General features: G+C 45.9%; 1 protein-coding gene across 1 annotated transcript in view; it reads right to left on the reverse strand.

Annotated features, from left to right (window-relative positions):
* LOC147451194 (uncharacterized) overlaps positions 1 to 12,774 on the reverse strand; it is a 168,219-nt gene that overhangs the window by 64,383 nt on the left and 91,062 nt on the right. The window contains exons 14-15 of the mRNA XM_086520156.1: positions 5,376 to 5,627; positions 5,023 to 5,280 (exon numbers count right to left, since the gene is read on the reverse strand). Coding sequence (XP_086376282.1) covers positions 5,023 to 5,280; positions 5,376 to 5,627 — 510 coding nt within the window. The remainder of the gene's footprint in view (positions 1 to 5,022; positions 5,281 to 5,375; positions 5,628 to 12,774) is intronic.

Here is a 12,774-nt window from a genome sequence, read left to right on the forward strand (position 1 = left end):
CCACATGCATCTCCTGACTGTCCGCAAAAGACGCATCAACCTGTCGTGCAACCTCAGAGCAAACCAACTGCTCTAGATGTCTGCTGGAAGACATATCCTGCACAACTATATCCCCATGCTCACTGTCGAGCATAGAAAGGAATGACTGCATAATCGCTGACATCTCAGTCTCCTCTGCAATCATCCACTGCAAACATGACCACTCAATCTACTGTGACTCACTAGAGCTCTCATGCTCTAACTCCGTATACATAAGACTCTTGCACAACGTCCTCCTGTCGTGACCCACTAGAGCAAGACCGCTCTACCTGTCTATCCTGCATAGAAGTATCTCGCACAACTGACTCTCTGCTTTGCTCAGTCACTAGCAAAGCATGCATGTCTGACTCTGTCACCTCTCTGTGTGACTGCTCAAGTCGTGCCCCAACTGTGTGCACAACGAGCTCACTACTCTGCACTCCATGCAAAGTATCCTGCAACCCACAAGCAAAAGAGACTCGCCTGCTCTCTCGCTCTCTACCTGGCTGCATGATCACAGAGACAACACCGTCTCTCTCGTGATCCACATGCAATGGGTAACCTGTACCACTTCTGGCACCTCTCGCAATCACTAGCGAACCCAAATGCATCACAAAATCTCGCTCTTGTAGCGAAATCTGACATCCACAATCTCTAAGCTGACCAATCGAGATCAAACTCACTGTCAAATCTGGTACATAGCGCACATGTCGTAACAAGTAAGATGCACCACTCGGTATTGACAGTCTCACATCTCCTGCACCTGCTATCGCATGCACCGATCCATCGGTCAAACGTACACTGCCAAGCATCCCGCTAGAATAGCTACAAAACCATGTACGATGCGGCGTGACATGAAACATAGCATCTGCGTCTAGCAACCACTGCGAAGGGAGTGCACTATCCACATGTATAGCATCTCGTGCATAGCTAGAGGTAAAAGTGACATCCCTGTCACTAGTATACTCCGACACTACATGTGCCTCAACTGTCAAAGCAACTGAGTCCATGGCATCACTACATACATCTCTGAGACTGCCATGTCTCCTACGATGTCGCATACGACGAAAACAACGCCGTCTAACGTGTCCAGAATGACCACAATACCAACATATCACCTGTTGGCATACTCGTGAATGTACATGTCTCACACGAGTCCTTGATGACTCAGATCTATCATACATATCATGTAATCTGCGCCAAAGTGCTCTCGAAGTAGCCTCATACATAGCAAGAGCATATACAGATTCCGCAAGGTGCAAAGAGAGTGTAGATAGTGCCATCTCCTCTAGCTCCTGCCACTGATCGTCAGACATGTTTGAAGGTCTACCTACATCACCACTCAATGGTCGATGCAGCCCTCGCTGTGTCAATGCATCAAGCATACACTCTCTCCATGCTGCAAAGTCTGACCCATCAAACATGCGCATCTGTGAGAGGTCACAATCTGATCGATCACCTGTCTCTGCCATGAGCACAAGTAGCAAGCTAGATAGCAAAACCACCTCACCAACAACACCTGGAAACTGTCTACAAATATGGCCAAAAACACAATGTAAAACCTGTGAGACACACTCCAAAATAGAGCTCCCGCAATGTCAACCAAATCAGCCCTAAACTGACTCCAATCGCATCAAACAAAAGTCTGCAAATATGGCTGTAAAATCTGATACAAAGTTGCACCAATAACCGTGCAAAACCTTGCACAAAATCACAAGTCAATATGACTTAATCGCGCATAAATATCTGACAAAATTTTGGCAAAGTCTCCTTTGTAACTGGAGCAAAATCTCAACAGTAAACCTCAAAGAGACAATAATATATGCCACAATGGCCAATCCGGGAATAAACTCGACCGGAATCACCTCACAAAGTCATACATATGAGCATACCCGCTCTTGCCGGAGTACCACTCAAATAATCTCAGCCATAAACAAATACACAAATCCATATATGGCATACATAAACCGCCAAGACCATGGCAACATAGCTCACTCTCGCATGAGTGGCTCTCTGGACAAATGCATATCCAAAAACATGTGTACACCTATGAATTTGCTGGTTGCTGCAGAAAATACTCCGTGTGTGTGAAATATACCAAAAACAGTGTTTTTGGGACCCGAAAGTGCACAAATAAACCTGCTGCTGTACCTGCTGTAATTCAAAGCAGAATTTCAGCAAATAGACATCACCATCGTGTCCGGAGCGTGCCAAAACCCTGACCTAGACTCCTGGATCATGTAGATCTGACTTTGTATGACGGAGCTACGCAAAAAACTGCGTTTTAGAGCCCGAAAATGGCAAAAACGAGCTGCACACAGTCTTGAACCTACTCCTGCTCCACTCTGCGTGATGCAATGTCCTCTCAATGCAAGCTCCAACGCAAGAGCTCTGCCACAACAGCATCCAAGCACTCGAATGTCAAGCTCTCCTCCGCCGAGCACTTCTCTAACGAGCTCCACTGAGCTCAAAAGCTCCTCTCACTAAGGAAGCCGCAACCGGCTCCTCGACCAAGCTTGACCACACCAAGCTCCTAAGCTCCAAAGACAATGCTTCTCAAGCTAAAATCGCTCTCCGTGAAACTCCGCGATCGAACTCCACCGTCGAGAGCGAGCGAGCTATCGTCTCGAAGCTCTCAAAGCCGTTGTGCTCTCCGCGGTCACCATAGCTCTGATACCAATTGAAGGGGATCGTGGAGCACACCACATACGGAGAGTGAGAGAGAGAAGGAGACACACGACACACAGATATGGGTGGGGAGACTCAAAAGAGTGAGCAGCCCCCTATTCACTTATGCTATGTATAAGGTATACAAGTCAGTGGGCGCCCAGACTCTGGGCGGCCGGGCAAGGCACAGACGCCTATACCCCAACACCCAGACATGGTATCAGATTCACAATTTTGTAACAATTTGGTCTCATAGGTCATTTTGGCCTTTTGAAGACGTTAATATAACATTTCATTTCTCTCTCTCAATGCCGTTACTCCTCTCAATGCCCGCATGCTCTCTTGCCACCGGCTGGTATTCTTGCCTCCGCCGGTGGTTACCCTCTATCTCATAAGCTTGTAGAGACAGCCGTAGCCCCTGTCGAGGCAATGACTCAGTGTGGGTGGTAGTGGACAAGTTAACAAAAATGGCAAAGTTTATTGCCACGAAGAAAACGGTTAAAACGCCAGAGTCGCCAAAACTCTTTATTGAACATCTCTACAAGCTATATGGCCTGCTCGCAGATGTAGTGTTACACAGAGAGAGAAAATTTGATAGCCACTTTTGGAGGGAAGTCTTCAGAAGATAGATACTACTCTGAGTATGAGTATGGCTGATCAACTGGTGCCTGATGGTCAAACCGGAAAATTTAACCAAATGCTAGAGGACATGTTGCGTTCTTATGTAGGCAAAAAGCAATCTAACTCGAAAAAGTACTAATAAAATCCTAGAGGACATGTTGCGTTCTTAAGTAAAAAGTAATCTAACTCAAAAGAGAACTTACCATTTTGGAATTTTCTTACAACAGTTTCAAACACTCAACAACTGGATTTACACCATTCATCATGATGTATGGTTTCTAGCCGAGATCTTCTATGACTGTAGGACTGGAAAAGAAGAAGATTCAATCTGTCAAGGATTTTCCTTGAAGATATGAATGGCATGCTGAAGTTAACAAAAGAAAGCATTCGTGACTTTGTATTCCTATGGATTCCTGCGAAGTCAGAAACTATGAAAACGGGAAAGTGTCACAAACTTTCTCCTAGATATTGTGGTCCCTTTAAAGTCCTTAAGAAGATTAGGGACGTAGCATATAAACTTGAGTTACTGGAGATTTCTCAAGTTCACCCTGTCTTCCACGTTAGTAAACTAAAGAAAATTCGTTCATGAGCTGGAGAATGTAGTTTCTCTAGAGATTTTGGTCAACTAGATAAAGAGTCACCAAAGATACTGCATGAACTAGAAAGAATTCTAGGGTATCGAGATAGAAAAACCTGTAATAAAGTGTACCAGGTGGTATTAGTTAAGTTGACAACATAGACGAAGAAGCGGCAACTTGGAAACATCGTAATGCGATTGCCAAGAGATTTCCCCATGTTATTTTCGAGGATGAAAACTCTTTATAGGGGGGGGTAATGTCACGTAGCCTGTAATGGCTGTGACGAGGTCGACCACCCTCCGGCCGTAGAGTCGTGTGGACAGGATTCAAGGATGAGACCACCCGACCGTAGTGCCTGGGCGGCAACACCAGGCCACACACATATAGTCCGGGAATGAGGGCAAGCCTCATTCTCTTGATGGTTGGATGGAGAGCTGATGACCTATCCTGCCTATGCAGGTATGTCCCCAGTGGCATTACGGCATTCTAAAAAAATAAAATCAGATTTCACATTTTTGTCATCAGAAAAACACAAAACTAGTAATCTCTGGTAAGGATCACCAGCCAAGGGGGTTAACCATGGAAGTTGGTGGAGCATGGTCGTGTAAGAATGGATGCCTGATCCTCTCAATCAGCTGCTAGAGGGATTGAAGTAAGGGAGCGGTTTAATGTGGCGCTATGATCACATGTCTGGCTTTTTGAGGCTTGAAACAAAAAAATTTCATTAAAACATGAGCAGTGGCAAGAAAAAAGCAAATCTCTTTTAAAACCAGGAATATATAAAGCTCTTATTTTATCTGAAGCTACCAAAAGCTTTTCGTTGGTAGTAGAGATGCCAATTATTGCTTTATTTAGATAGAATGAGATAGAAAGACATAATCCACCATGCCAAAGACGAATATACAAAACATAAGACATCATATAAAGCCTCTTGAAATGCTATGATGTGTTGATGCACTAAGATAGCATGAACAAGTAATTAAATAAGGTTGAATGGAGCAAACAAGAACATTCCCATGTCATTAAAAACTGCTGTTAACTATTAAATATGGCTAGAATCCTAAACTGGAAACACCAAAAACATTTATAAACTTACTTCTAAGTAAACCTTTAATTAAAATAAGGCGTTTGTAAATACCTGTTCATAACGACGATCTTCTATTGAGTAACCTGGTCTAAGGTAATCACCATATAAGATGGGCTTTGCAAAAGCCTCTTCAAATGTTCCTGTTTCTTCAAATCCTCTTTTAAGTAGCTCGTAAAGCATCATCTTGAAATACTCTCTGTCTTCAACGTTTATGAGGCGATCATGGAAGACATGCATGCATTCATGAATCCAAAGGTTGCGGAGGGACTTCTTCGTTCCACAATCAGCTGGTTTAACCATTAGCATTCCCTGTTGAAGTTGCCTTAATCAGACAGTGTCTCAGACAGTGTCTCAGGTCTATTAGGTTCTATTTTTTCTATTGAATAAGATACAAATCATCAAACCTGAAAAACCTTTGATACATCTCGAAGATTGAATGTGTAATGAGATTTAGCAGGGGTTGGCAGAAGTTCCTGGCTTATTCGCATATACACCTCAATAGTGCTTTCAACTACAGGCTTTAAGAAGGTTTTGCACTCTGAAGGGAACAACTGAAGAAAGCCACCAAAAATCCCGCCAAAAATTGTCCGCAGGCATTGTTCTGAAGGAGGCTGGACACATACCATACTAAAGTGCCGGAAAAACCTTGGGGAAACCTGACATGCACAACTTTGACACATCAATTCAAGGACTTGTTTTCAAAAAGAAGCCAAAACTGTCATAAAGGGATGGAGTCCAGTGATATGTAAGAGAAAGCTTTAACTTTTAATTATTATCCAATTCTTATTTATTTTTTTCTTAGCACTGTAAGTATGCAAATGATACTCTTTTCAACTACATTCTGTTTTGATTGTAGCCAATCAGGTTTTTAGCCATGATGTTAGTGATTGATGTTCGAATAAATTTGTGTTAAATCTTTTGGCTGGACATCCCTAGGGTGGGTTATGTAACTTTTCAAATAAAGTTTCTAATTTCCCCTTCCAATGCCGCTGAGATTTTTTGTGCATCTATCTTTATTGGTATTCGCATCATAGTTCGTGTAGAGGCAGAAAAAAAAAGTAAAGACTTGAAGCAAGAATAAAAAACAAGGACAATACACAGGCATTCTATGAGTGATGGGGATAAAGGAGTGCATAGATTATTCTGCCCGTCTTCGCTTACACCGTAACCGCACAATGGGTGATCTCATCGCCTGTTTTCTGGTTCTGATATGAGCTCAATGAGTGGGCCATGTCATGTTAGATGGGGACTTTAATGCAAGGACAGATTCTCGCCAAGATGCCTTTTTTGACACATAAGCCGAGGATTTCCGTGAGCACAGTCATACAGATCTTGGCATCGAGAGTGCTGCACGGCAGATGGAAGCACCTGGCCGGTAGTGTACTGAAGGCAGCGAGCAACACAACCATGGCGGTGTGCACTAGCAAAGCCGTAATAGCAAGGAATGCTCTACATGTGTGTCATATGGCCCAACGACTGAGACCCTTGAGGATACCGCTGAGGATAGTATTGGAATGGAGTCTGTGTAGGGTCTCATGAATTGCAGAGAAGGACCTGTTGCAACATACCCGACAGAAGGCTGTACCTGAGTGCCTGATCCAGTCCATCCATACCCCATGCCCACAGGAGCCTGGGTAGACCTATCTCCATGCAAAAGCATTTCTTGAAATACTTGTACTTGTGCTTTAAGGTCGTCAATCATTTGGGACTTTATCTTCAAAGCTTGTTGCAATGCAAAAATAGTATCATCCCTATCTGCAATGAGACTCTCAGCGACTCACAGAGATCCCTCCATAGCTGTGTATGTGGCGAAGTGACGCTGGTGCGTAGCAGTTAACTCTGCTCTGTTCCTAGCTCTATGGTGGAGATAGCATTCATGGAATCTTGTAATATCTTCTCAGAAAGCTCAAACAGAGGAGTAGAGTCGACCACCCCTGAAGATGCAACAAATGTATGTGATGCTGGAGGACGCGCAAGTGGCACAGCTGGTGAGCTAGGAGTAGGTACAACTGGTGTGGTGGGTAAAATGGGTGTAGAGGGTGCATCTGAGATGGTTTGTGCTGATGGGGTGTGAGATATATTGATTGCAGTAGGGGTAAATATGGGAGAAGAAGGGAGAGGATCCTGTGAGGGAGAAGCGGCCGAGTTGTCATGAAGAGTGGAAGTAGACACTTGCATAGTAGAACAAGGGGTGGAAGTAGACAGAGAGCGTCGCACAAGATGCTTCACCCAAGTCTGTTGACTCTCTAATATTGGCAATGAGCGTAGAGACTCTACTGTTTCCTTAGTCACCTTTGCTTTGATCTTCTTTTTCTTGGTTACTTTAAGATCATACTGAATACTTAGAGATTTTCTTTTTCCGTGCGAATGCACTGGTTGCGTATCCTCATCCACTTCGTAAGGGGTAACATGTATATTTATGACCCATGCAAAGAGAGATGCTGCAAAACATTTGAAGCTCAACTGCAAAGACTCCACCTGGGCCCAAAATCGTTTGGCTCGAGACTGTAAGGATGTAAAGAGAGTCTGGTGGAATCCATAAGGTAAGGTGTAGATCAAACAGTAAAGGACGTCCCAATGGGAGAATGTCGTGGACAAGTCACATTTTCCCTTATCTGCTTTGGCATCTCTGGCCAAAAAGTAGTACCTAAAGATTGCCAGGAGCCGTTTGTTCCTTTCGTACTTTGGGTGATCCGCACTGAGCATCTCTTGACATGCCTAAATTGTTGCATCCTTGGACAGTTGAGAAAAGGTTCGTGTAGCCAGCTTCACAGATGAAAAGCTGGTCATACCTATGGGATGGCCAAGCCATGTAGCAGTGAGTTTGTGGCTCCTTACCTTGGGATTTTAAAAAAAAAGCTCATGGATCATCTCAACAAGAACAGTGGTTGATAGATCGCCATTAGCCAGTGCTATGAGACCTAGAGTCTGTAGCTGAGCACTGGAAAGGACCTCGCCTAGAGATGGTCTAGGCGGCTGTAGATAAAAATCCAAGGAGAATGTTGAGCAATTTTCAGATGTTGCAAGCCTCCTTATCTCATGAGTGATGACCTGAATTTTGCCTTTCTTTTGACCTCCTTTCGGATGTTCCTCTCGATCGCTGGAAGCATCCGATTCATAGTTAGCTTTGGAATCCGACTCTGAGTTTGCTGGTGAGGCGTTGTAACTTTCATCGCTGGGGTCACTTGAAGTGATGTCGTTGAGGCCGTTGCAACTTGCTATTGTTTTCTGAGTCATCATCACTCACTGACCCTGCAGCCAAAGCTGGTTTTCTTTGCAAAGCTGCCCTTCGCAATTGCTTGCTGCTACTTGCTATATCAACCGAGAGAGAGGGAAAGCGCTAGGGTTAAAGGTAAGGGCTAGAGAATTGGGGAGGGTTGAATGTGGAGAGTGCAGGGAAAGGGTTTGGCAAGGGCGAGGCAGAGGAGGATAGAGAGGTAGGGCTATACTGACGAGAGAGGGGTGCCGGGGTTGGGTAGGGGCGACGGGAAAAGGGTAGGGTCTGAATTGGGCAAGGGCGAGGGAACAAGGGTAGGGTCGAGAGGATGTAGAGGGTAGGGAAAAATTGTGGCCGGGGAGGGGCGAGGGTGATTGGAGAGGGGTGAGGGGGTTAGATAGGGGCGAAAGGAGAGGGTAGGGGCAAGGGGGTTAGGTAGAGGTGAAAGGAGAGGGTAGGGGCGAGTAGGTAGGGTAGGGACGAGAGAGATTGGAGAGGGCGACGGGGTTGAGGTAGGGGCGAAATTAGGGGCGAGGGAGTAAGATAGGGAGGGTGGAGGCGAGAGAGTTAGATAGGGACGAAGGGAAATGTCCTTTAGTTACCACCCATATGGGCCAGATGGAGAGGGTAGAACAACAACAAACTAAAGGGCTGGTGAATGGTGAATTTGAACAACTAAGGAGACAGGAAGATGGCGCTTTTTGGTGATTTCCCTCTAGAGTGTTGGTGGAGCAAGAGAGAAAACAACATACGATGATATTTCACTAAAGCAAGGCATGGTGACGAAATGCACTGGCTCGTGGAAAGTTATTTGACCCTCAGTAGCAAGTAGCAATCTGGAAAGCCCAAGGCTGCTGTTGAGGGTGGAGGAGATGAAGACAGTAGAGTGAATACTAGACTTAAGGTGGGGATAGAACTTACTCTGAGAGATAGATGGGGTTGTGAAACATTAGACACTGCTATGTTCACAAGGGCTAACAAACAGAAACTTAATTCCACATGTGAAGTGAAGACCGCAATCTAGAAAAGAAGAATACAACAACGGCAAGGCATATTCCTTATAAAAGGGACACCAGGAAAGGGAAATGGTAAGATGAGAAGGCTCCATGAAAAAAAGAGAAGTACCCAATTAAACAGATAGAGACCTCAGTGCCACTGAATAAAGGTACATATCTAGTTAACAAATGGGAGAATGCTGCAGGAGAGAACACAATGCGTCTATTAATCAGAGCAGGAATCAATTGAAAAACTTGTGGGGCAAAGAAGAGATATAATCATCAGAAGAACATTTGTAGCGGAGATAACGTGTCGTGCCCTCTATAGTGGGTGCTCCTCTGTGCAGTGTGCGTGATATCTCACTCCACAGAATGCAAACACAGAAGATAATGAGCAACAAAGCAACAACAAACAGCACGACTTAGCACTGAACCTGAACATGAACAACATGAACATTGACTAACTCAAAGAAAACAGTACAGACTCTGGCATGGCAGCACACTCAGCTCCAGCCTAGATCTCATGGGTACAGTGGGGGTGTCAAGGCTCGACTGTGCAGGTATGGTGCAGACGTGCTGCGTATAACTCAAGATGATAGACTCTAGACGACTGACCGCACAAAGTAGATGATCCCTAAAGCCGAAAGCAGCTACGGATATATACAACCATAAAGAGCCACTAACGGCTCACAAAACTGTGGTCGTGGTGGTCTGGGCCCACGTCTGCTAGACCACCACCCGTATGCCTGCCACGTGTCACTGCCCAACAAAAGTCCGTCCAGTATGTGGACTTGGCCCAACTGCAACTAACTGTCTGTCAAGTGCCCGCAACACTGTAGCCCTGCTACTACAGGTTGCCCGCCACAAAACCACTCACCGTCTCGATGAGAGTAACACTATGCTATTTAGAGAACCGAGAAGTCACTATATGTACAAAGGAAAAAGAGCAGAGCAGTGCTTTCTTGTCAACCGAGAGAAAGAGTCGCCGCCACTGCTGCGCCTGAAGTATCCGCCTCTGAGGGAGGAGCCATCAAATCGATAGTGGGAGGTTGCTATTGATGAGCTCTACTGCTTTGGACGAAGTGGCCGGTGACGAGAGCTGCCACTTGCTGCGCAACTGATGGACGCACCTAGCCTGCACTGTACTCAGGGCGTCCACTAACACAGCCATGTCGGTGTGCACCAACAAGACCGTCGCAAGGAATGCTGTGCCGACTGCATATTTGGTAGGGAAGCCGATGGCTGAACCCCCTGAGGATAGTAGGTAAAGTATTGCGGCTGGCCGTATCCGACAGAAGTGTGAGTAGAGAGTCCCATGGGCAGAGCTACCTGGCTATACATACCCAACAGGAGTGTGTACCTGTATCCCCTGCCCTGTCCAGCCACATCCCCTACTCACTGGAGCCTGAAATCCCATATCGCTGTGGAGTAGCACTTCCCGAAGTCCCTGCATCTGAGCTCGGAGGTCATTGATGATATTAGACTTTTCTTGCAATGCGTGTCGCAAAGCAAAAATAGTGGCATCTCTATCTGCAATTGCACTCTTTGCGACACACAGAGCGCCCGCCATAGCTGCGTATGTAGCGGAGTGGCGCCGGTGAGTAGCCGCCAACCGCTCTGCCCCAAGCTCAATGGTAGCAATGGATTGCCTAGAATCTTGCAATATGTCCTCAGATAGCCGAAAAAGTGATGTAGAGTCCGAAACTGTGGAAGATCCTGCAGCAGTGTCAGGTGGGAGAGGATTGGCAAGTGGCACCGCTGGTGGTGGACTGGGAGATGCCTCTCTGGTGGAGTAGAGACTGGTGGAGTGTCTGCAACAGGGATAGTTATAGGAGAAGAGGCAACTGCAAGCGGGGCGCGTCAGCTAGTCATTGTGGTAGGAGTGAAAATGGCAGAATTAGAGAGAGGGACACATACTGTAGAAGCCACAACTGAAACATGCATAGTGTGATTTGAAACACCCGAGCATACACCTGAACAAGTAGCGGGAGTATACGGGAAGCACCGTACAGGGTGCTTCACCCGAAGCTACTGGCTTTCAGATATTGGCAGCGATATTAGAGATTCTATTGTGTCCTTCCCCACTCGAGCCCTCTTCTTCTTCTTCTTCTCAGGTAAACCTGTTGTATGGGCAAAAGATTTCCCTTTTGCTTTGGAGTGCGTACTCTGCATCTCGGGATTTACATCCACAGGGCTTACATGTATGTTAATAACCCAAGCCAACATAGGAGCTGCAAAGCACTGAAAGCTAGACTGTACTGACTGCACCTGAGCTCAAAATCTCTTGGCTCGGGACTGTAAAGATGTGCAAAGAATCTGATGGAAACCACACGGAATAGTGTGGATTAGGCAATAGAGCAGTGAGAGAACAACGTAGGTACATTGCATCTTTCCTTACTTGCTTTAGCATCTCTGACCAGAAAGTAATACTTGAAAATAGCCAAAAGCCTTTTATTCCTTGCATGGTCTGGGTGATTAGTACTCAGTAGATCCTGACATGCCTAGATGGTCGCATCTTTGGAAAGTTGTATGTCCTGGTGGCTTGTTTTACGGAGGGAAAGGTTGTCATCCTCAAGGCATGACCAATGCGTGTAGCTGTAAGTGTGTGACTGCGTACCTTGGGGAAAAGCTTCAGAATCTCATGGACCATATCCACAGGGACATTCTCAGGTAGATCTGCATCCGCCAATGTTGTAGGACCTAGTGTGTGCAGTTGATCTCTGGATAGAACTTCCCTAGGTGATGGACAAGGCGGCTGTAGGTGAAAATTCAAGGTAAATTTGGTGTGACTTTTTGATGTCTCAACCCTATTGATATGATGGCTCAACACTAGAGTGTTAGTCTTCTTTTTTTCTTCAAGACGTTCATTTTGATCACTAGAAGGGTCTTAGTCGAACTCCGATACCGAGGACTCTGTAGATGCTTTGTAACTATCATCACTAGGATAGCTTGAAGACATATCTGTGAGGCCATGGCTGGAGTGTTCTACATCTTCCTCGGCAGAACTTTCAGATCTATCAGACAAAGGACTCTGGCGCAAGGTCCTTTTACGCACTTGCTTGCTTTTTCTAGCCATAGAGTCTCTGTATTCTCAAGTACTGCTCTGGTCACTACCGATGAGCACAAGCGTACACTCAAAGTAGATGAATTTTTACAGAAGCATACATCAACATGTCTGATACATCACATGTGTTGCATTGTATCCTCGTAAGCATTTTTGCAAAGTAAAATTTTCCACAACAGCATACATACTGAACGAGATTCTCTATGCACTATGCAGGTTTACTTCTCTGTAGAGGACGCTTGCAAGCCAGGCAAGGGGAGGCGCGAGGTGTAGAGAGGGTGAAAGGGTGGGTAGGGTCGATGGTGGTCTTGGGCCAAAAAGGGTAGAGGGGCGAGGGGGTGGGGATGGGGCCGAAAGGGAAGAGAGGGGCGAGGGAAGGGCAGGTAGGCACGAGGAGTAGAGAGGGACGAGGGAGGGGTGGTGAGGTGAGGGGGTTAGGTAGGGGCGAAGCCAATAGGATAGGGGGGAGGAATAGAGAGGGACGAGGGAGGGGTGATGAGGGGCGAGAGAGGGTGGGGAGGGGCGAG

This window comes from Adiantum capillus-veneris, chromosome 9 (genome assembly GCF_014529385.1).
Source record: "Adiantum capillus-veneris isolate H3 chromosome 9, ASM1452938v2, whole genome shotgun sequence".
In the NCBI taxonomy this organism is placed as follows: Eukaryota; Viridiplantae; Streptophyta; class Polypodiopsida; order Polypodiales; family Pteridaceae; genus Adiantum; species Adiantum capillus-veneris.